This window comes from Charadrius vociferus, unplaced genomic scaffold (assembly GCF_000708025.1).
Source record: "Charadrius vociferus isolate BGI_N301 unplaced genomic scaffold, ASM70802v2 scaffold214, whole genome shotgun sequence".
In the NCBI taxonomy this organism is placed as follows: Eukaryota; Metazoa; Chordata; class Aves; order Charadriiformes; family Charadriidae; genus Charadrius; species Charadrius vociferus.
Window position 1 is genome coordinate 3,548,327 of NW_009647955.1, and position 21,016 is coordinate 3,569,342.

Sequence of the window (21,016 nt, forward strand, 5' to 3'; positions counted from 1 at the left end):
GAGCTGGGCCTCTCTGGTCACAGTGCTGTGGTGCTTGGGAGGGGTGGACAAGCTACCTGCAGCAAAACTCCCATGTTGACCCCGATCTCCTCTAACTCTCTTTTGTGCCAGGTCCATCAACCCCAGAGCCTGGGACCACCTCTCCCAACACCACAACGCGGCCTCCACATACACCAAGACCCACACCAAGCTCAGGTACTGCCAAATCCCATCCCCACCTTCTACTACTTGTCGCAACCATTCATTTCACTTCCTTTAAGGCCCACGACCATTGGATGGAGTGACTGTAGTGAAGGAGTTGCACGTCTCCTTCTGTCAACCGACAGTGTGTGTGGGAGAGCACCCATGTACTCGAGTTATTGCTCAGGAGACACTGTGTGATCCCTACCCTGGGCCTCTCTGGTCACAGTGTTCTGGTGCTTGGGAAAGGTGGACCAGCTTCCTACTACAAAACTGCCATGTTGACACAGATCTCCTCTAACTCCTTCTTTTCTAGGTCCTTCGACATCACAACCCACAACCCCCTTGCGAAGTACTACAACGCAGCCTCCACACACGCCATCACCACCGAAACCCACACCGAGCTCAGGTACTGCCACACTTCATTGTTACCTCTTACTTCCTGTCATAGGTCCTCAGCTTTCTTAATACAGGTCCCATAGCTAAGTGACAGAGTTTTTATACTGGCGAGTCAGAGCTTTTTCTTGCTCACTCAATCACCTTCGTGGGACAGCCCTTCAGTGCTGGGACTCTTTCTGAGTAGTCACTATTGATGTCCTGCTCTGGGTTTCTTTTGCCACATTGTTGGGGTTTTTGGTAACAGTACACCAGCTGCCTGATAGTTATTTCACATACCCTTTATTGCCATGTCCCTAAATATTTAAATTACCCTTTCTCTATGGCAAGTTTTCTTCTGTTTTATGGGTGTTGTTGCTTATAGTATTTTGAAATCTAATTTAGCTTCCAATTTCTGTTTTTATTTTGGTTATAATCCAGTTATATGGTCCTGGAAATACTGACGGTGTCGTTACTGTTATTTTAGTACTTAGGAAATACACTAAAATGTCAGTTTAGATAAGTTTTAGCTGCTTCTTTCCTCCAGTTTTAAGCACTAAGTCTTCTACATGTGTCAGCTTGTTATGTACAAGAGAGTGCTAGCTCACGTAGTCAGTTTTGCTGTCCTCTGGGATTTTTTTTGATAATTGTTATATATGTAGTTCCTAGAGTTTTAATAGTTTGTATCTAAGCTGTTAAGGTTGGTGTGTAGATACAACCATAAGTGTAGCTATTTTTGTAAGACTCTATTGAAAAGCAGAGAAAAGATGAGGACTTCTTTTCATTATTTGTTGTTGTTGTTGAGAAACACCATAAAAAAACCTTAACCAGCTCTTACACATAAATGCATACACACTGTGTACCACCATTTGTACATATTATCACTGGTAAATTAACTTCCATATTCTTTAAAAGTATGTAAAAAGGACATCTTGTGTATGCAGTATTCAATATGAGTTCCATAACTGATGTGAGTACAGAACCCCACACAGCTGGTAGTGCAGCAGTCTATTCTGGCTAACAAACCCTCTAAAGTTTTTGAGTAGATTCTTCCTATTTAGTCAGAAATAGTCTTTCAGACATGGACACTGATAACTCACTGCTCTGTTTTATATATCGATGTCTTAATAACAAAGGTGTTTTTTATATTCCATCTTTTTCTTTCTATTTCTTCCTCAACCTCTAGCATAGATTTCTGATACCTAAGAGTACAAATTCTTTATGCGTCCAAAGATGGGAGGCTCGGCTGGCGTTTGGAATATTCTTGACTGATGGCATCACTATTATATCTGAGCAGCAATTAGAACATAAAACAAACGAAGTGAGAACAAAGCATCTGCAGAATTCTGGTAGAGATTCAGAGGAAATTATTCGTTCTTTCTTTCTTCCCAGGCCGTGCTTCCTGCAGCGCCTCTGGGGATCCACATTATAACACTTTTGACCACAGAGTTCATAATTTCATGGGAAATTGCACTTACACCCTCTCCAAAGTGTGCAATGTCTCTGAGAGGCTTCCATACTTCGATGTGTCCACAACAAATGAGCACAGAGGAGCCAACACCAAAGTCTCTTATGTGAAGTCAGTGCAAGTGGAAGTCTATGGCAACCAGATTTCTTTGCTGAAAAACAAGAAAGTGAATGTAAGAAAATACTTGTTTAAAAGACATATGTAATATTTTTAAACTGACATGCAGATAATGAAATATTTCCTCTGATTGTAGAGTTGATAGCAAACTTTCTCTTTTTATTACTAGACATACCTCTTTTAATGAGATGTCCAACAAATTTGCTCAGATGAAGCATTCTTTAATGACTCCCAGTTCCCTTGTGCATAAGATCATCTTTTTCACTATTGTATTTTAGCTGATGGTAGTTTTAGGAGTCCCAGCAGCCATACACTAACTTTTACAACTTGCTGTACAGGTGAATGGCAGCAGAATGAACCTGCCCGTATTTATTGAAAAGAAGATCAGTATTCAAAGCAGTGGTGGATATGTTCTCTTGGAAACTGACTTTGGACTGTGGGTGAGATATGATGGAAATCACTACGCAGAAGTCTCCGTGCCCTCTATTTACAGTGGTCTGCTCTGTGGCCTCTGTGGTAAGTCATAGGCTTAGTCACTTTTTAGTGTGATATGGGGGCTGGTGATTACTTCAACTTCTTTTCTTAGCATGTCATACTTGCTCTCCACACAGCTAGTCCTTGTCAACCGGACTAGAATTTATAGCAGTGGAGAAAACGCGGTAGAATTTTTCAGTTTCTCAAAACTGTTACTTACAAAATTCCTGGTAACATGCTATCCATTTGGAATGTTGCGAGGTATAACTACAAATAACATTTTTAGCCAAATAAAAAACCTCACTTCAGTTCTACAGTTGAAATTTAGGAAGAGTACTGATTTGCACACATCTACTCAAAAATTCCGCAAATACATTTTTCTGTTATTTAGATTGTTGGGTGTGGGGAATGCTATATCATTTCATTTCATGAATCATAAAAAGTTGAGGCTGTTTCCACAGGAGAGAGCAATCTTCAGAGTAGCTTACTGTCAACATCCTCAAACTTTCCTGCTGTTGTTTTCCTGTGCTATTTTAGAAGGTATTTACATAACCTAAATGATCATGTTTATATGATCAAAGGAAAAAAAAAAAAGATTAAATAAAAGAAAAAGAAAGAAAAGGCTCATTTTTACCTACTTTTTATTCCAGCTAAGATAGGCACTGCCTACATTAAAACAAAGCAATGACAAGGGTCCAAAATGGATAATCCTGAGCTGACAGACTTGATGATTAGGAAAGAAAATTCATACTTTATTCCAAAATTCAAGCAACACAAAATATTAAGTGCTGTACATGATACAAAATATAGAGGCCTTTTAGAGTCCTGTGAGAAAGATCAGACACAAAAGGGCACATTCTATTGTGTTCTGTAAGAAATTCTATTACAATAGGATAGAAAAATAAATAAGAGTCATGGGTGGCTTACATAGCTAATGAGAGCAGAAGCTTGCTGGAATTAGCAGTGACCAGTAATTTTTCATCAGCAATGTTGCTAAAGCCTGGACTTGAGCAGGTGTATTTGGAAGAACATTCTGAAATCCAGGTGATTATACGAAATGCATTTCAGGATGGAAATGGGATTGTAGAAATTACAAGAGTAGCTTGTCTTGTGAGTTTCTGATTATTCTTTGATTTGGATCATCCGAAATTTCCTAGTTCAATTATCTCTCCATGGGTTTTGCACACTTTCCATTCAGGCAAACTACCTAAGAATATAATGGTGCAAATAATACCATTTGATTTTTAGTCCAACATTCTACAGGTAGGGTGTAAAGAAATGAGTTGGGTTTTTCTAGCTAAGTGATTCTTTCTTGTATGCGATGTGATCTAGTTACATAAGAACTTACAGGTTTCTTTTCTCAAGTCCACAAGTGTCTGAATGGCAGCTCTTGTCAGTGATCAAAGTCTAAAACACTGTCGAGCTCTCCTTATTTTACCCAGCACACACTGATGTTGTATATATACTCTTCCTAGTTTGTAGTAATTTTTTTTACAGCTAAAACCTGGGTTTTTTCTACAGTTGTGAACTTCATGTGTCCCATAAATCTCTTTTTACCCTCACAGGTAATTATAATGGTGATCCAAATGATGACAACATAAAGCCCAATGGTGACATTGCAAGTGATTCCACTGATCTGGGACAAAGCTGGCTTGTACCTGAGAATAACACCATGTATGTATATTAATTTAATCACATGGCATTTGCTAATCAAACCACTCACTGGCTCTCTCATACAGTCCCATTTTACATATTCCAACTGCCCATTAGAAGTAGGGAGCTGCCCCTTCACTTTAAACAGGGAATGAGAAGAGTGCTTGTGTCCTTTAAGTCTTGTTTTCCAAAGCAGGAACTGCCTGCTGAGTGTAAGGGGAGATGGGACTTCAGTCCAGCCCTCTGATTGGAAACTATAACTGATTGGATCCCATAGGTCTTTTTTTTCAGCTAAGAATAAGCCTCTGCATAGTCCAGAAGGCATCAAAAAGGGAGTCCATTCAGTGATAGGGCCGATACCAGCTTTTCAAAGAAGCTGGATGAAGTCTTATAACTGTAATGAAATACACCCTGCTGTGCAGGGTTGTCATGTGTCAGTCTTCACCTGAAAATCTGATAGCAAGAGATGTGAAACACATACTTGATTTTGTTTGCTTTCCCCAGATGCTCGAGTGGGACACAAGAGCAATGTGATCCTGTGCTGGAGAGTGAAGCAAAGAAGAACACAGCATGTGGCATGATCACAGACCCAACAGGTAGTATGAACTGTGTGATGGAGCACTTTATAGCTTGTGTTGCCTCCTCTCTATAGTTTGCTGTTCTGAGCTCACATTAGAAGCTCATAAAACCTCCAGTGTGAATGGCCAACGTAAAACTCATAGGTGCTTGGTCAAGATATGATAACCAATCAGACAGTGCCAACGTGTCCGTTAAGTATATCTGAGAATGTGCGCAGGGAGCCATAGCTGCTTTTTGCTTTACAGTGACTTGCACTCTGCTTGCTCAAAGAAATAGTTCAGAGGGCACTGTCATTGCATGTATTACAGATACTGTATCTGAAATTCTGTAGATGTTCCCTGCTTTGGAGACCCCCTGCAGTTGCCTAGAATTAGTGGCTTACCTAGCCAGCAGCTCCTACTTTATGTAAGCTATATTGTATCAATCATACAAAAGGAAGAAAGTCTGATCCAGATTGCCAAATCTCATTGTGCATGCTCCATTTCAAGTGTTGGTTTAACTTACTAAACAAAATTAGCCTGGATCACTCACAATACATTCACCATGACAGAAAATAGATGGTGGTGGTGATCTTATCATTCCCATTTTTTTTCTGTCCTTCTATATATTTTTCTTGATTTACACAGGAATCTTCAAAGATTGCCATGCCAAGGTGCCTCCAAAGAATTTCTTTGAAAACTGTGTTTACGACATGTGTTTCACTGATGGACAGGCAACATCCTTATGCTATGGACTGCAGGCCTATGCTGAGTCATGTGTCAATGCTGGGATATGCATAGAGTGGAGGAATGCTACTCTTTGCCGTAAGTGTTGTGACTTATAAATATCTATTCTGGATTTAAACTTCAAAAATATGCATGTTCTCCTCTAACTTTTTCATGCATGTTATTTCATTTTATGTAATGTTTTGAGTATAGTCTATGTCTTTTCACATCTTGAACCTACTTCAGTTTCAGTACCCTTCCAGTATTTGTATAAAACACTAATTTTCATGAACATTTGGACACATGTAGGTCTAATCCTTAAAGTTTTAATAATTTACAATTAGTTTCTTGGAAAAATTTGATTACATTCAACTGTATCTTATGTGACCTTCTGCACTGGGGAAATAACTGTTGCTTTGCTCCACTGAAAATCTACCATCCTCAATTTAAGTGGAGCTAGTAGTCCTCCGTAGATGAATGCTTATCAATGGCTCTTGGTCAAAAAACTAGTTTAATGAGACCTTTAGAAACAGCTGTTTCTAGGAAGTTTACAAATATTTCTCTATAAAGCAAAGAAATCAAGTTTTTTCACCTATCTCCCGATTACTTCTCTTCAGAATGACCTTATGGGAAATTTCATATAATGAGCTCTCATTTCTTCAAATAAAGCTTCCCAGGGGTTCCACTGGTGCTGATTTTTATGCAGCACTGGGCAGTTTTCTGGTTGCCAGACATCTTCTAAAGGACCTTTATATCCACAAAGTACACACCTGGAGAAAAGAAGTCCTCTAAATGTCAACCACACTGAAAGAAACCGTAATTCTTCTTTATGTTTTTTTGTCTTTTACATTAATTTTGATTATACCAGTTGCCATTGTATTACCTTCTGCAGATTTGCACTTTTTTTTCTTTTTCATTTTTTTTTTCTATGATAAACAATTAGCTCCGCATTGAAACTAAACCATAAAAAACATTGAGGGACTCAGCAAGCTGCTCAGTTTGGAAAAAGAATTACTGTAACTTTAGAATGATTTTAAAGCACCCAGGAATTCAGCCCTAGGAGGACAGAGAACACAGGATTCATAGATAAAAAGAAGACAGAGCGAGAAACAAGCTTCTAACCCTCCAAATCAGATCAAAGCTATGGACATCCAGACTCCTTAGTCCAAGGCCATACCTCAGGACCTAAATATCTATAGCTGGATTATAGTGATAGAGAAGACTCAGTCACATTAAGAGGATTGACTCTCAAGTGCTCCATCTGACAAATGAAATAAAAACTCAATTAAGAACCTGACAAAGGGCAGGTAGTCTGGCTAGATGGCTGGAGATGTTGGCTGTCATTGCCTGACAGGACTAAGAGAACATGCTGTCAGGGCAGAAGTAAATGAGAGTCATATGTAGTGATTTATCACAGAATCGAGACAGAAACAGTATTTGGGTTTTTTTTTAGAAATGGACAAATGCTTCAGGATTTCTGTAAAATGTTATGTCTTCCCTGGGGAGCACACTTTGAGTGATAGAAGCCCAGTTCTACCATGAGCAGGAGGGGTGTGACAGCATAATATATTTTCCTCAAGGGGTCTCAGTGAAAGTTAGAGTCTGATTTTTGGTTCTATTTTTAAATATATGTCAGGTGTTCAAATAGTAATTACAGCAATGGGGCCATATCAGCTGGTACATGAAGAGATTCTTCTATTCCCTTAATGGAGTGACTTTATGTCTTAAAACCTGCAGAAAAAGGTTTACTGAGCCAAGCACAATTAGTCCTGTATGATCACATCACGCCTACCCTCAAAACGAACCTACCTTCCTTTGTGAGGTGATGTGCAGGTGTGGCCCACCTGTCTTACCCACCTCTACCAAAACCCACCCATCTCACATGGCAAGAAAATCCTTTGTATGCAGCACTCTCCAGTGTTAGATTTTCTAACAGCAATTTTTGTGTATTTTTCAGGAGCAAACAATGAAAGCATCAGGAAAACTTTTATCATGATTTTGCCCTTTTGAGAGATCTTATGCTTTCTTTTCCTCTCTAGCGATGTCTTGTCCTGGAGGCAGCATCTACAAAAGCTGTGGTACTAGGTGTCCCTCTACCTGTTTGAACATGTCAGCAGTTGATTCCTGCAGTTCCTTACCAGTGGAAGGTTGTTTCTGTAAGGAAGGCTATGTTTTGAGTGGAGACAAATGTGTGCCAGAAAGCAGCTGTGGTTGTGTTGATGAAAAAAATCAGTATCACCAGGCAAGTTACCTCAGCTATTTATTTTTTTTTAAAGAATGATCAGGGGAGCTCTTTCTTTATCACTATGAGAGAAAAAGATATTAGTAACACTAACACAACTATTATTTACACCATTAATAATAACAAAATAGACTCACCTTGCCAGCCTTCTTGATCCGTGAGCTGTGTGGCTAAAATTGCCCAAATGTTCATATATAATGCACACTTAAATACCAGTAATTTGATTGTCCTTCCAATTTATCTAATAGTATATACTTCTACACTCTTTTTTCCACTCAGCTGGATGAAAGCTGGTTCACCAGCTATCCCTGCACTGAACGATGCACCTGCAACGCTAATAACACCATTGAATGCACATCCTGGGAGTGTGGAGTCCGAGAGGAATGCAGTGTTCAGGATGGTGTGCTGGGCTGTCATTCCAATGGTAAGTCCTGCCTGAAGATGGTTCTCAATGTCAATTCCATAATTAGATCCTTCTTCTCCTTCTGGCTTTATTATAAATATCTTTTCACATGTGATGGCAAAGAAGTCCCAACTGACTCCTGCCGGTGCTAAGAGATGAAAAGACATAATCATCTCTCTTGCAAGCACAGATCCTCTTCTGTTATAGTGGATATCAGCAAAAACTGATGCTGCCCAAAAGCTTGCAAGATCACTTGGGTTCCTTTCGTCTTGATAATACAAGTTCAAGTCCCACATCACCCGTGCTGCAAACTCTAAATTTGGGAATAATTGAGAACTGCACTTCTGAGAGCCTGCGTGATGGCGAGTGCATTAAGTATCTATGTATATAGATGCAAATTTATTTAATTTTATATTTGCATCTGTATTTATACATATAATTATGTATTTTTATATAGTTAAGTAGAAAAGCTTTGTATTACTCTCAACTGCCATAAATAATGCCTACAACAGCATATAGAAATGTATAAAGAGGTTCATTTGTTGCCAAGTTGCCAGTTCATACATTGCAAATTAAATTTAGGAGACACTTTCTAGAAATTTCATATTTCCAAATCAAGTCAGCGGTATGAACTTGAGATACCTCTGTGAAGGTTTGCCAACATAATAATGATAGGGATTAGGTTACTGCACTAATGCAAACATCTTTGGTCAGCGGAGTCCATGGTGAAATCCAGTCCAAAGTTCTTAGCTTATTTTTTCACTTTCAGGCCAAGCAACATGTCAAGTGGCAGGAGATCCCCATTATTTCACTTTTGATCGAATGATGTACACTTTTGTGGGTACCTGCACCTACACCTTAGTTGAGGTTGTCAACACCAGCAGTGTCATTCCTATAACCATCCTTGGCAAGAATGAAGACAGAGGATTAAGAGGGGCCACGTACCTGAAAGAAGTCTATGTAGATGTGTATGATGTACGAATCACTCTTCAGAAAAACCAAGGAATCCTGGTAGGTGGTGATGCTTTTTATTCTGGCAAGTATCTTAAAATTAGTTCACTACAGTAGCTGTAGGAAAGAGGATCTTCATGTTTCCTGAGGAATATGTGTGCATATGCTTGTGGGCTCAATGAACTGGGTATCATGGGGAAATATCATTTCTCACCAGTTGCCAAGGCTTCTGGTTTGGATTTACCATTCTGTTGGCCGTATCTTGGAGATGGAGCCCAGAACTTCCAGATCAGAGAATTGTTGCCTGAACTAAAGAATGGGGCTCCCCACTTCAATAGCTGTTGTCAGCCCAATCACCTTTAGCTAGCTAAAAAGAGAGAGGAAAAGCAAGTCATACTGTATTGGTCCAGAATAGCACATGGCAGTACCAGAGGCAGGGAATCCTATGGGTGGGTGGGTAAAAGCTTGCTCACTACCAGGGATCTTTCCAGCTCCCTGTTAAAGCCACAGGCTATGAGTCCTGCCCAGCTCTCCTCAGCTAAAAGGCTGATTCCTGCAGCCCATAGTTGGAATATGCAATGGTGGAGGTGTAAAGGAGCTAAAACTGTCGTAGAGAAATCTTCAGCATTGCAAGCAATATAGATTGTGGGCAGAAAAGCTTTCATGGAAGAATGTCCATACTAACAAATGACATGTCTCTCCAGTTGAACAATGAGAGAGTCTACACTCCAATGGAGAACCGGTTGCGAGGTGTGTCCATTGGAAACGTTGGCAGATTCCTAGTAGTGGAAACTGACTTTGGTGTGATAGTGAAATATGATGGCAATCACCATCTGGAAATCACCCTCCCACACTCTTATTTCTCAAAGGTAAGATTTAGCATGACTGTTTCAAAACCTCTGCTTTGTGCATTGACTTCTAATTTCTTTTAATCCTGTGGTTTGCTCTTGCATCTTTCTTTGCAGCTGTGTAGTAACACAGGTAAATTTTTTCCTTTCTATTTTTTTTCTCTTCACAGCTATTTCCTTGTGTTCCAAGAGGGTAGTTAGAGAAAATGGCCTGGCTAGGGGAACGCATCCAATTTATTCAATTAAACACCTTGAAGCCTTAGGGAACCACAGATTTACTGCAGTTTCTATTTTATTTCTCTATGGATACAGTCAGACACTAGCGAGCATGTCTGAAATTTCTGGTACAAGATTGGTTGTTGGTGGTGATTTGGTCACATCATTTCATAGGCGATGAACAAGAAGTTATTGGGGAAGCTGATGTAGAACAGATTGTGCTTAGAATATGGTTCTTGTTCATTTGCAGGTACAGGGCATGTGTGGTAACTTCAATGATATACGTGAAGATGATTTGTCCTTGCCCAACGGTACGCTCGTCAGTGTTTCACAGTTTGGAAATAGCTGGAAAGTGGAGGAAGACAGTGATGAAGGGTAAATATAACTTCTTTTCTTACCTTCCATTTTCCTTCGGTAAACAGTCTCCGCTCGATTGTTTTGACTGTTTGCTGCTTTGTATATGAGACTTTTCCTCAATTTGAAGCTCCAAAAAAAAGCCATCACCACAGGAAATTGGGGTGATTAACCACTTGGGGAATTAGGCTTTGGGACAGTCCGCTGTCTGGCATAGCCTCTGTTTATTTTACACTGAAGAAACCTAGAGCAGGACAATGGTGTTGGGGACCAGTGAGCGCCAGCTGCTCCCCAAGGGACAGGGAGCCAAGTGTGAAAACACAGCTGAGAGAACAGTGGCCTCACCAGCCGGGGCGCAGCCCACACTACCTGAGCAAGGCAAAGCAAGCCCAAGGATGGAAGCAAGGGTCAGCAGAGTCCAGATCACCACACAAGTTTGCAGTGACAAGACAGTTTCGAGGTAAAGCTGAGAAGTCAATCCTCTAGCTAGGGGGAAGTTCAGTGAGAGTAACGAGGGTCAGATGCAGCATGGTGATTGCTAGACAGATCTAATTCTGCCTAATCTTTAACATATAGACAGGAAGACGACTGTAGTCTCTAGCATTATTTGTTTAATGCCTTGCAGTAGAAACAAATTTTCAGTTTCGGTCTCTATCTTCTATATGCCTTTGAAACTTAAATGCAGCTATGTCTGTGTTTTCATGCAGCTGTTTATCAGACTTAAGAGAAGATGATGTTCCTCCTTGCACTGCAGAGAATAAACCAGTCATGGAAAGCCAGTGCAATGTCCTAAAATTGGACAAATTCAAAGCATGTCATAATCTAGTCAAGCCCGAAGACTTCATACAGATCTGCGTCTATGACATGTGCCGGTATGATGGCATGAAGTCCGCTCTCTGCGACATAGTCCAGTTCTATGTGGACACCTGCAGGAGTCATGGAGTCATTATTAAATGGAGGAATAGCACATTCTGCCGTAAGTGCCCAAGCAATTGAAAACACCGAAACTTCGATGGCTGATCGCATGAAAACAAATTAGCAGTATTAGGTGTACAAGTTGTGTAAAAGAAAATTAACCCCAAATTATCACAAAATGCAGTTCTATTATGATTTCATGACTTCATGTTGCACTGACCTGTGTTCAGGTTGAGCTAAACCCAGTGATAACTCAAGACTAGACTAGTTATGGATAGTAATGTGGAGTTAGAATTGCCTTTAGTAGCCAAATGAGTGCCAGGAGTTATTGCGATGAGCCTAAAATAGAGAAATAATATAATCAGAAGACTAAAACAAAGTGGGATACTGTGTTAGGACACAAGGCTCAATGCCACTCACCATGTTTTGAATGAAAACTGATAATCTGGCCAGTTGGTTATTAAAGGCCACGTTCTCGGATTAGTTTCTGGAGTATGTGCCTCACTCCACCCATTCAACAAAGCTACAAATTATGTAAAAATGAGTAAAGATCACATAGTACGTTTCTTTTTGTTGTTTTTTTTTTTTTCACAATTTAGTATTACATTGTGGGATTAATTATCATATAATGTTGTGGAGGACAAAACAATTAACTGGTTAAAAACCAAGCCAGATGAATGTTGAAAAGGTCCATCAGAAATTCCTAGTTGCCCCTTGCCACAAGTGGAGGAAAATACTGGACAAACGAACCCTTTGTCCTGCTACCCTGTTTCTTGAACTGTCCCCTTATGCATCTCTAGTCATTGGCAGAAATAGGGTATAGAGCTAGAGGAATCTTCACTCTGAAAATGCATATCTGTTGTTCTTGCATGTGTTTATGTCTGTGGTTAAGCTAGATACACACCTGTTTAGCATCACTAGAGCGTTGAACACTCTAAGGAATTTGCCCTAAAGATTCTCATTTCTAGCAGTGCCCATTTGCAGCTGAACTGGAACACTGAATCTGAATGATCTAGCATACTTGTAATAGAACTGAATCAGCAGCTCCAGAGAGGGTTCTCTGTTTTGTTTTTTAAAATAAAATATAAAAAATCAAAACTGGTTGATGATCAAAATCAGCTATTAAAAGGCAATTCTATACTGACATTTTATAGCCCAAGTTGTAGCTTCCAGGTAGGCACATGTGTTTGCAGTGCACTTTCTAAATGTACTTAATAACGCTGGTTCTATTCTCCTCACCCGCACAGCATTGCCCTGTCCACTCCACAGCTATTACACGGACTGTGTCTCCACCTGCCCATCAACATGCAATGACATTTTTGCCTCTTCCCTGTGTGAGAAGACAGAACAGTGCACAGAGGGCTGTGAGTGTGATAATAACTATGTGCTCAGTAACGGCAAGTGTGTACCTCTGAGCAATTGTGGCTGCAGGGATGATGACAACAATTACTACAGTGTAAGTAGTTTGTCTGGGAAGCAAATCTCTGGCTGCAGAACTTGTGGAAAGTTGGTCCCCTGTCCATCTGAATGAGAGAGAGAGAGAAATCTTCAGGGTCTACCTGAAGAAATATCGTTCATCTGATCAGTAAAAACTGCAGGCTCAGGTATTAGGAGCTTGGTACTTTGCACCCGAGGCCAAAATTGAGGCATATTCTAAACTAGTCAATTGATCAGAGTTATTCAGGCAGTCTGTCCTAGTCCTGCTTTGTGTTCAAATTCTCATGTCGAAGACAGTACGATAAATGGACTGAGATCCCCCCCACCCCCCCCGCCAGGCTCTTGGTGAGACTATGCCTGGATCGAGCAGTTGTGGAACTGCCAACTAGGCAGGCTGCACCTAGCCAGCCCCCACACCCTTTGCTATTGAACTTCTATTGCACTGCAAAGCTGAGCACTTTGGTAACGTATTACTAACACAACTTGCATCCAGGCTGGGGAGACCTGGATAACTCCACACTGCACCAAAAGATGCCAGTGTCAGAAGAACGGTGTCATCAAATGTACGAGCTATGGCTGTGATTCTAAAGAAACCTGCGTGATCAAAAATGGAAAACACAAGTGCAATCCAACAGGTATGTGTAGGCAAGTCTTTGCCTGGTGAGGGATGGTGAAGGAGGAAGGATGTGGGTCTCCATTCTTTCTTCCATGGCTCTTCCAGGCTTTTCCACAGAAAAGAAGGAAGCTCTAACAGTGCTATTGATGACATATTATTGAACACAAAAAGGCCTCAGTTCTCAGAATTGAAAGTTCCAGTACAAAAGAGAAAGTTTGTAGAGGGAAGTGGAACAAGAGTTTGAACATTTACTTACATCTAGAAATTTGACAGTTCAGTTTGACTACTTTAAAGGAAAAAGAAAAATAAGAAAAAAAGATTTGCACTGGATCTGCCAAACCCAAAACCCAGCTATGTCTGTGAATCCTTTGGCAATGATCCTGTTTTTTCCATTGTGTGTTGATTTGAAATCAGAAAAAATAAAGGCAAAACAGTACAGAGCAAATCTGAACAGATATGTAATAGGCTAGCAAGAGAACTTTGATTCGCATATTCTAAGATAAATTGGATTGTTTAGGAGGTAGCTTGTTGCGTAGTGACTCTACACTTCAATTTTGAAGAGTGGTATGGCATAGGTCCTACTGTATTGGTGATTAGTAGAAGAGCATAATGCAAATCCAGCTTTCTCCTGCTCCATTTTGGCAAAATTGAGTCATGGAATCATGGAATTGTCTAGGTTGGAAGGGACCTTTAAGAACATCAAGTCCAAGTATCAACCTAACATTGCCAAAACTACCACTAAACCATGTCCCCAAGCCCCACGTCTACCTGTCTTTTAAATACCTCCAGGGATGGTGACTCCACCACTTCCCCGGGCAGCCTGTTCCAATGCTTAACAACCCTTTCTGTGAAGAACTTTTTCCTAATATCTATCCTAAACCTACCCTGGCTAACTTAAGGCCATTTCCTCTTGTCCTATCGCTTATTACTAGCGAGACGAGGTCAACCCCCACCTCTCTACAACTTCCTATCAGGTACTTGTAGAGAGGGATAAGGTCTCCCCTCAGCCTCCTTTTCTCCAGGCTAAACAACCCCAATTCCCTCAGCTGCTCCTCATAAGACTTGTTCTCCATACCCCTCACCAGCTTTGTTGCCCTTCTCTGCCATGCTCCAGGACCTCTATGTCTTTCTTGTAGTGATACCACAGCAGAGGCACCCCAGCAGTCTTAAGGAGAGCCTTGGTCCTGGGATAATGGTTTGCTCTGTGCTCAATGGTTAAGGAGAATACCTAAACGATAGTCATTGCATCTGACTGTTCGGTCTGGTGAACCCCATGAGCAATTTAGTAACCTCAGAAGAAATCAGTGTGCCAGCAGTGAGACAGCCAAAATTAGACATTGCATTTCCTGTTGTAATAATTTTGTAGTAACATGTTGCTGAGGATTATGAAACCGACGTCTCTAAGAGCCCACTGCAAGCCAGGCTGTGTGGCAGAGTCATTCCTCTGCTGAGAACCATTGCGCACGGCTTAGTCTCTATGAAGCCTATAAACCCTAATGTTCTGCTTCAGTTCAGTTGGCTCGCACTGGTTCCAGGCAGATGAATGAATTTCTCTGGCTGACTCTCCATTTGAGTGCCCAATCACTAGGGTGATGCCTGAGCACCCATTTTTATTTTAAGAAACCTACATGCTATCAGCAATCATTTTTACCTAACTTATGTTAAAGTGCTTGGGATCTGGCATATGCACATTCAGACTGGAGAGTAATGAAGCTCTTTTCCTTTAGGTTTTGGGAAATGCCGGGTCATGGGCGATCCACACTACATCACCTTTGATGGTCTGGTGCACCACTTTCAAGGGAAATACACGTATATTCTGGCTCAGACCATCCCTGACCTACCTGATACTCTGACACAGTTCAGCATTGAAGGCATGAACTATCCTTTCCATCGAAGTCGACACATTACTTACCTGAAGGAGATTCTCATCAATGTTTACAATCACACAGTGCGATTCAGGCAGAACAAGCAGCTGGTGGTAAGTCTCACTGACTGCAGAGCACAGAGAAAGGCTCTCCATTAGAGTAAAACATGAGTAATGAATGTCTGTTCTGAAGAATTGAAGTATTAAAGCTAACTATATTATTACAGCAGTGCTGTGGAGTAACCACAAACGTGATTTTCGGTTGTGTTGAGTCTTTTTTCTCTAGAGCTATGAAGGACAGAATTCTACTTCAAACAAATAAATGAAAAAATTGAGATTTAGGAATAAAACCCCAAATATCCTAAGATTTACAATAAAGCCATACATATTTTTATCAGTGTTAAGGAAAAGAGGAGTGTGAATTATGCTAGGAAAACTTAATTTCCTTGTTCTTTATTGGTGCATAAGAGTATACATAGCTCATATATACATTTTTAGCTCAGTAATAGAAATGTCTTAGGATGACATGAAAATACTGTGTCCAGATCACTTTCCTCACTACATGATTTTGTTAACTTCAAAAAATTGAATACTGATTTTTTTACGTGGCTAAATTATCTGATATATTTATCATAAAACCAAAGAGGAGGAGTGTTCATTCGTAGCATTGACCTGTACTGAAGCCAGATTTTAATTTGGCCTATATATTATGAATTTTAACTTATTCTTTCCCTGTTAGTTGGATGGTGTGAGGGTGAGAACCCCTGCTCATCCTCATGAAGGTATTCGTATATATCAGAGGACAACAAGAATTTACCTGGAGACAGATTTTGGCTTATACGTGAGCTTTGATGGCAATCAAAATGCAGGTAAGTGATATTAAGACAATGTACAGGAATATTTATGCACTGTCTCAAAAAATGTTCTCATTCCAAAGAAGTTCTAAACCCAAGGCAAAATTAGAAATCTTTGCCCTTTGAGCCTATGGTCCTTTGTGATATGAACTTCCATAAAATCGAAACAAAAAGTGTTTCCCAGGAATCAGAAAAAACAGAAAACTGGCATCTCTTTATCTGGATCCACCTGAACTTAGGAGAAATGAGATGTAGAGTCAGACTGTTCTACTTTTTTCATGTTAAGTATGGCCTGAGTGATAAAAACGAAAGCAAATCACTTAAAATTGCTGATCAGGATGATCTGGTGAAGTCTGGATCTGCCCCTTTGGCAGCTTCACTCAGTCATAGGACTGAGGTCCTCAAGCTATCCAGCTGTGAATGCATCCTTTTACATGCTTCCTCTCAAGCCTATTCCAGATAATCCCATTCTTTAGTGTTTCTCAGCAGGACTCTTCTATCACAAATACACAACTCACTCATGTTACCTCCTCTGTTCAAAGCAGAGTTACTTCTGATTTACAACAGAATATGGTCATGTTACTTTTGAGTACCTGGCGAAAGTGCCAGGCCATTTATACACGACCATCATTCCAAGCTCTAAAATTCCAACTGCAGAAAGAAAAGGTCTGTTTTATAGGACTTCTGTTTCTCAACAAGCAAGTGAACTGTAAGTGAAGGGCAAAAAATGGGTGGTGCATTCAGTTTGTTGCAGAGCCGTAAGCGGTGTGCACTGAGAGCACTCAGGTGGTGATGTCATGTTATGTAATAACTTCCTGGCCACAAGAAATCACTTTTTTCATGATCTGTGTTGCAGAGCACAGAAACAGTCCTGTGAAAACATGTATGAACATGTACGTTTGGGGCTGTGTTCATACCCCATGTATGAGGCCCATGTCACACGACCAACTCCAGTCTGAATCATGAAATGCAGTACTTGGCATTGCTTTCCACCTCTTCCATGCACTCAGAAGCAAAGATTTCTGTGTAATGGTTTGTTGTGTTTTTTTTTTTTCTTCTGAACTTCCCTAGATATAAAGCTGGCCAACACCTACAGAAACAGAGTGGAAGGCTTGTGTGGTGACTTCGATGGGAGATACAGAAATGACTTCACAAAATCAGATGGTGTTTGGGTGAAGAATGTGAATGCATTTGGTGAGAGCTGGAAAGTTCCCCTAAAAAGAACAACTTCTCGTGTCAGGTACTTAATTTTCTACTTAATACCCATGGCAAGCGCAGCCAGTGGAAGCAAGTGAATTAAGCCATAGTTAATATCCAGGAATAACTATAGTCTCTCATCTCTGGTCTTTCTTCATCCCTTGGTCTGTGTGTAGAGACTTTTCCTGCTTGTCACTAATGTGAACTATCAGGATCCTTCTATCTAGCCAAGAGAGGCCTGAACTATCACTGCATTAGTCCAGTTCAGTATCCCTCTTTGGAGTCACAGCCGTTACAACTGCTAGGGCAGGGGAATGAATAAGATCTTTGGCAAGCTCATGATTCCCGGGAAAGATAAATACATCATGATGTGCTGGATGGGCCTCAGGGAGAACAAATCCTGGTTCAGTGTCATCCCTCCCTCTGGAACATGAAGGTAGCTTTGAAATCCATCCAGATGAATTCACAATTTCTCCCAGAACAAGTTCTGGGAGAGTCTGATTTCCTTACTTTCATGGCTATCTAGTGTTTTCCGACAGTACACAAAAAGCAAAGACATTCTTTTCAGTATAAATAAACATTATATTTGTAATCAGGCAAATTCTGTGCTAATTAGTCCATACAGAGCATTGAAACAGGTAAAGCAGGTAGGGACAGAGGTTTCCTTCCTTTCTTCTCAATTTGCTTCGAAAGACTTCTGGAGGTTGCTTAGCCACTAACGCAGAACTTTTTCAGCAAGTAAATGGAATTGTATTATCTGTCAGGATATAATTTGGCTGCAAAAACTTGTCTGCCAGAATAGTAGAAAGCAGTATGTAGGCTAGTGTTGAGCATAAAGGGGTTCCGGAGGCTATGCCTACAGGACGATTCAGGCACTTCAGGCGTGCAGCCAGCTGTTCAGTGAAAGTGAGCACACGTCCCAGAAATAGCGGCCTATTCCAGCTGCATCATTCTCACTAACATTCAAGTTTTACTGAATAGACTGGATGAAGGAGGCATTGGATCAAGCCTGTGTCATGCAGAATTTCCAAAGAGATAATTACAGCTATCCATTTTGATTTAAATACCCATAAATCTCTGAGATGGTAAGAAGCGTTCTAGTGCATCTTTGATTTGCTTCATGTATGTCCTTCCCATTCAGGATAAATCATGAGAGAGAAATAAGCTTACGCTTATACCACAAGGCAGAATTACTCTTGCGGTGTTACTTAGAGAGTAGTACCAGGAATGCTGGATGTCCAGAGAACTGACGGTTTCATAATGACTTCATTTCCAGGCGAGATGTCAATTCAAAAAATGAGTCTGAGGAGGAACCAGATCCAGGGCTCTTCCAAGGCTGCAATGAAAATCAGCTGGGGCAAGAAAATAGAACTTCTAGATGTCAAATCCTGACTGACTCGAGTGGTCCTTTTGTAAATTGTCATTCTGTGGTCTCACCAAACTTCTATTTCACGTAAGTGTCTTCTGCAGACAGCTGTTCTCCGCATTTGCAAAACCATTTTGGCGCTAGTTTCTGACAAGAACTTGCATCTTCAGTCTCCAAGGTATTAACAGGAATTGAGGATAGGAAATGCTTTTGGAGAACAGGGCCCAGTGATATATTGATATATTATTGATGTATAATATTGATCTATTTAAATCCCTTTATGTATTTTTAAATAATTGTGATGACCTATCCTTCCATCTATTTAGAGTTTGGCTTTTCTGTTAGCTCGAGAAAGTAACTTTCCTCTTTTCCTACACAGAAAAAGCAGCAGTGTTAAGCATTATACTTGTAAGCTGGGATTTCCAGTGTGCTTACAGTTCTCATCTACATTCAGTGAGAATTTGGTATTTGGCTCAGGTACCTTTTAGCAATTCCAGCTTCATAAAATCTAGCCTTCATGCTATGGCCACAAAGGCTGAAGCTGACAGTGCCACTTCTTCAGTCTTTCATGGAGAAGAGCAAAAAACAGATTAGTGAAGAGTAACTAACCCAGTATCTTCAAGGAAGTTCCCCCTGCTGTGTTTCAAGGCTGCTCTGGCCTCCTACATATACAATTCCTACACGCCTAGTTTTGAGCTGTATGAAACCTGTTGATTCATCCCCAGATTCACCATTCATCCATCATCAGTCACAAAATTGCCAAGTAGCTGCCAGTTTTCTTTAGTCATATAGTTGTGACTAATGTTTAAAGGTAGCTAATGCCCACTTCAAAGTCCCTCATAGCTGTGACAAGAATGTGAAGGTATCTTAAGCCAAATAAACTGGACCAGTGGCTTCAATATATATATCCTGATTCTTAACATACTTTTCTCCTCACTCTAGAATTTGGTTGGGCAGCCTGTTTTACCTTCTTAGTAGGTTGCCTGATTTTTCTGAGGTGCTGCATACTTGCAGATTCCATTCGTCTCAGATCTCAATGCCTCTGAAAATCAGGCCATGGATAGTCAGATGACAAGCAAAGCTGAGACGGTATCACTGGTAAACAAACACTGGGTAAAACAGAATTCCGTGTCAATATTCAAGGCATATGGACATGGCCAGGGCACTCATGTATCGAAAGAAGTGCGTAGTCCAGCTATAAGACTTAGCAGTACTAAAAAGTGCTCTATAAGCAAGGTACAGGCAGGCTAGCCCAAACCAGAAGCAGACAGCAAAGAATAACTCACTGTGACAAGCAGTTAGGTACTTGTTTATCGCTTTTCCATATACGAATGCCTCGCGTGTTAGCAGCAGCTGCACAACAGATCACCTGATCTTCTCAATCACGTGGCTGGCTTCGGTGGGTTTTTTTTATTCCTCTGTTTTCCTATCAGCAAGATACAGGAAAATGAAAGTAACTCAGACTCGAGCAGAAAAGCAGCTGAAAATAAACAGTAACAAATGTATTGGGAATGAACACTTTCTCATGTTGCACATAGGAGCTGCCTGTTTGATATGTGTGTGGAAGGAGATGAGAATGCTACCTTATGTCGCAGTCTGGAGGAATATGTGCTGGCTTGTCAGCAGCAAGGAGTCAATATGAAAGGCTGGAGGCAACAGACAGACTGTGGTAAGCACAGGAAGAACCAGAAAGTATGGTTTCTGCCTAAAGCACTCTCCAAATCTGAGATTTGAGGCTTTTTCTAGACGCATCATGTAACAAAGCTTCTCAGGGAGTAAAAGCATGTTGATTCGCACTTCAATCACTGTTCACAGTTTAGCATGCACACTCACTTTTGGCCACTCTTCTGTGTCCTATGCCAACTTTCGCATTTAGAACCCCACTTAGAAAGCTACTTAGGAAAGCAGAGCAGTCGGCTTCCCTGTCGTCAAAAGTTTTGCAGGAGAAAAAAGTGTCCCCATTCCCAACTGGGCAAAAAAAGTTAAAACTTTGGAGACCATCACAAGCTACAAATCTGAAGGAAAAACATTTCATTTCAATCTCTTTTTAAATCTACAAAATACACTAATTCCTTTTTTTTTTTTCCTGTGGAATTTCAAGATAAAAAAAGATTCAGCTGAAAACTCCAAATCTTTCAGACTAAAAAATGCTGAAATAAAACTTATAATAATCTCAAACCTTTTTTTAATTTTTTTTTTTTTT

The 21,016-nt window shown here is 40.5% G+C and overlaps 1 protein-coding gene across 1 annotated transcript in view; it reads left to right on the top strand.

The window, feature by feature from the left end:
* Positions 1 to 21,016, top strand: part of LOC104285031 (IgGFc-binding protein-like) — a 56,614-nt gene that overhangs the window by 32,646 nt on the left and 2,952 nt on the right. Inside the window, exons 33-51 of the mRNA XM_009883422.1 lie at positions 112 to 195; positions 497 to 589; positions 2,003 to 2,195; positions 2,479 to 2,656; positions 4,180 to 4,288; positions 4,772 to 4,863; positions 5,473 to 5,649; positions 7,590 to 7,792; positions 8,072 to 8,216; positions 8,965 to 9,206; positions 9,851 to 10,015; positions 10,461 to 10,585; positions 11,272 to 11,540; positions 12,727 to 12,935; positions 13,410 to 13,551; positions 15,260 to 15,510; positions 16,136 to 16,265; positions 17,322 to 17,490; positions 20,352 to 20,482. Of these exons, the coding sequence (XP_009881724.1) occupies positions 112 to 195; positions 497 to 589; positions 2,003 to 2,195; positions 2,479 to 2,656; positions 4,180 to 4,288; positions 4,772 to 4,863; positions 5,473 to 5,649; positions 7,590 to 7,792; positions 8,072 to 8,216; positions 8,965 to 9,206; positions 9,851 to 10,015; positions 10,461 to 10,585; positions 11,272 to 11,540; positions 12,727 to 12,935; positions 13,410 to 13,551; positions 15,260 to 15,510; positions 16,136 to 16,265; positions 17,322 to 17,490; positions 20,352 to 20,482 (3,107 nt within the window). The remainder of the gene's footprint in view (positions 1 to 111; positions 196 to 496; positions 590 to 2,002; positions 2,196 to 2,478; positions 2,657 to 4,179; positions 4,289 to 4,771; positions 4,864 to 5,472; positions 5,650 to 7,589; positions 7,793 to 8,071; positions 8,217 to 8,964; positions 9,207 to 9,850; positions 10,016 to 10,460; positions 10,586 to 11,271; positions 11,541 to 12,726; positions 12,936 to 13,409; positions 13,552 to 15,259; positions 15,511 to 16,135; positions 16,266 to 17,321; positions 17,491 to 20,351; positions 20,483 to 21,016) is intronic.